The sequence below is a fragment of the Lotus japonicus genome, chromosome 2 (genome assembly GCF_012489685.1).
Source record: "Lotus japonicus ecotype B-129 chromosome 2, LjGifu_v1.2".
NCBI lineage: Eukaryota > Viridiplantae > Streptophyta > Magnoliopsida > Fabales > Fabaceae > Lotus > Lotus japonicus.
In genome coordinates, this window is record NC_080042.1 from 54,818,186 (window position 1) to 54,820,955 (window position 2,770).

Here is a 2,770-nt window from a genome sequence, read left to right on the forward strand (position 1 = left end):
TAAATATCATTTTATTTGAGGACATATTTAATTCACTTATATTTTACACAACTTAAAACATTTTTAATTCAATAAAGTGTCGCAAAATGTATGTACTGATATATCTTTCTTAAAACTAAATTTGTCTATAAAAGGAGGTGTTAAAAACTTATTTAAGACTATAATAATCTAATATAAACTCAAGTTCAAAAAAAAAATAATAATCTAATATAAACTCTTCAAACCCCAGCAAGTCAGCAACACAAACAGGTTGCTAATTTGCATAGTTTTGACATTGAGAGAGCTAGCCCCTCTGCCTATATAATACCCGATTTTTCCACTGATTTCCTCAATAAGCGCCCTTGGCTTTTCTTTTATGCTCTAACTCTCTCGACCTTATATTTCTCACTCTCTCTCCCTCTCTGTTTCTCTCTGCACCATTCCTCTCATTCAAACACACCTATGTTGTTATTTTTATAATTGCAACTCACAAACTAGCTTTGCATTGTTAACACAATGACCATAGAGGGCATAACAACCACAAAATCAATTCCTCAACCAGCAAAGAACCACAAAGAAGATGAAGGACCATTGGGTTTTGATGCCTCACTTCTCAGGCACCAACTAGACCTCCCAAAGCAGTTCATTTGGCCTGATTCAGAGAAGCCATGCATGACTGTCCCTGAACTTGTTGTTCCACTAATTGACTTGGGTGGCTTCCTCTCCGGCGACCCTATCGCAACGAAAGAAGCCGCGAGGCTCGTAGGAGAGGCGTGCGGAAAACACGGTTTCTTTCTTGTTGCGAATCATGGGATTGAAGCCGAGCTCATCTCTCATGCTCATAGCTATATGAATGATTTCTTCGAGATTCCCCTGTCTCAGAAACATAGAGCACAGAGGAAAGCAGGGGAACACTGTGGTTATGCTAGTAGCTTCACTGGCAGATTTTCCTCCAAGCTTCCATGGAAAGAAACACTTTCCTTCCAATTCTCAGCTGAGGAAAACTCACCCCCTATTGTCAAAGACTACCTTCATAACACATTGGGAGAAGAGTTTGAGCATTTCGGGTAAGTGGATTGATTTCTGTTGAGAAATCTCACATTAACTAAAGATATGGTCAAATAAATGTTTAAAAGGATAAAAAATCATCACCCCTAAGTTAGCTTTTGCGGCCGAGTTAGGCCTAATATAAATTCAAAGAATTCCCTCATGCTTAGCCTTGGTTCTAAATTGTGTGTTTTCATGTGAAACAGGAATGTTTATCAAGAGTACTGTGAAGCCATGAGCAATCTTTCTTTGGGGATAATGGAGCTTCTTGGATTGAGCCTTGGAGTTGAAAAATCCTGTTTTAGAGAGTTCTTTGAAGAGAACAGGTCAATAATGAGGCTCAATTACTACCCTCCTTGTCAAAAACCTGACCTTACTTTAGGCACTGGACCTCACTGTGATCCAACATCTCTAACCATTCTTCACCAGGACCAAGTTGGAGGCCTGCAAGTTTTTGTTGATAATCAGTGGCATTCCATTAGCCCAAATTTCAATGCCTTTGTTGTCAACATTGGTGACACCTTCATGGTAAGCTTATTAGTGTTTGAATGAATTCTAGACAGTGAGCTAAAATCATGATGGACAGAAGCATTTTTTCTTAGCTTTTACGGTTGTCCACTGTGATTTTAGTTTCACACTGATTTTCAATGAGCTTGAATTATGGCCCTTGATTTCATATTTGATGTTACTGAACATTTGTTTCACTTTCAATTTATTAGGCTCTTTCAAATGGGAGATACAAGAGTTGTTTGCATAGGGCAGTGGTAAACAGCAAGACACCAAGAAAATCTCTTGCTTTCTTTTTGTGTCCAAAAGGTGATAAGGTGATTACTCCACCAAGTGAATTGGTGGATGATTTGACTCCAAGGACCTACCCAGATTTTACATGGCCTATGCTGCTTGAGTTCACTCAGAAACATTACAGAGCTGACATGAAAACACTTGAGGCATTCACCAACTGGCTTCAACAGAATAGGACCTGAGATATAAAGCACATGAATGGATGGCACACTATCAGCTATTGATGACCACATAAAGAAAGTGGTTAATCAGGTCGAAGTGTAATTTGGTGGTGGAATCAAAATTGAAAGAAGAAACACAGTTTCTTCATATTTTGAGTGGGCCACACTGGTGATGAGTCTTGAACAAAGGAGGGAACATAAAATAGTCATAAGGAATCAATAAGATAAAATCGCCAGCTAATTTTGTAATATTTCTTGGATGATATAGAAAGGTTATTAACTTTGCAATCCCTTTTTGTTTAACTTGCATAACGACCTATTAGATGGCAAATCCAAGCAAAAAATTCAATGGATTGGCCAAATTCTTTTTTTGTTACATCGGAAAAAAACAACAACAAGAACAACTACAACGCAGCCAAACGATCCCTCATAATGAGGGTTTCAAGCTCCATAGGCGGAGTATCTAGCAGACAAAAAGGCAGTTCTGGGTTCGAAGCTCCTCTTTTGGCTAACCAGTCAGCAGGCATGTTACAATCACGGCTGAAGGCACTCAAAGAGACTCTCCACGGTCTATCTAATAACTGAATAATATCATCCAAGATAGGGAGGAAACGTCTGCTGTCAACCTCTCCCAAGGATTTTAGAAGCTCACCACAATCCAAATTGCAAATCACATCTCTGAAGCCTGCATCCCAAGTTATCTGTAATCCTAATTTCAAGGCCCAAGCTTCTGATAACAGTGGGTTCCCTCCTGCTTGGAAAGCCTGGAAACCTCTCACCCA

The 2,770-nt window shown here is 39.2% G+C and overlaps 1 protein-coding gene across 1 annotated transcript; it reads left to right on the top strand.

Moving 5' to 3' along the window:
* Positions 1-313: 313 nt before the first annotated feature.
* LOC130738370 (gibberellin 20 oxidase 1-like) lies at positions 314-2,276 on the top strand. Its single transcript, XM_057590342.1, has 3 exons — positions 314-1,046; positions 1,233-1,554; positions 1,746-2,276. The coding sequence occupies exons 1-3, from the start codon at positions 496-498 to the stop codon at positions 2,007-2,009; spliced, it is 1,137 nt and encodes a 378-aa protein (XP_057446325.1). The 5' UTR covers positions 314-495; the 3' UTR covers positions 2,010-2,276.
* Positions 2,277-2,770: the final 494 nt, after the last annotated feature.

Bases quoted from the DNA above. Each gene is read 5' to 3' on its own strand.
- LOC130738370 (XM_057590342.1), top strand. From the start codon at position 496: ATGACCATAGAGGGCATAACAACCACAAAATCAATTCCTCAACCAGCA. The intron at 1,047-1,232 runs GTAAGTGGATTG...CATGTGAAACAG, and splicing joins GAAGAGTTTGAGCATTTCGG to GAATGTTTATCAAGAGTACT. The intron at 1,555-1,745 runs GTAAGCTTATTA...TCAATTTATTAG, and splicing joins ACATTGGTGACACCTTCATG to GCTCTTTCAAATGGGAGATA.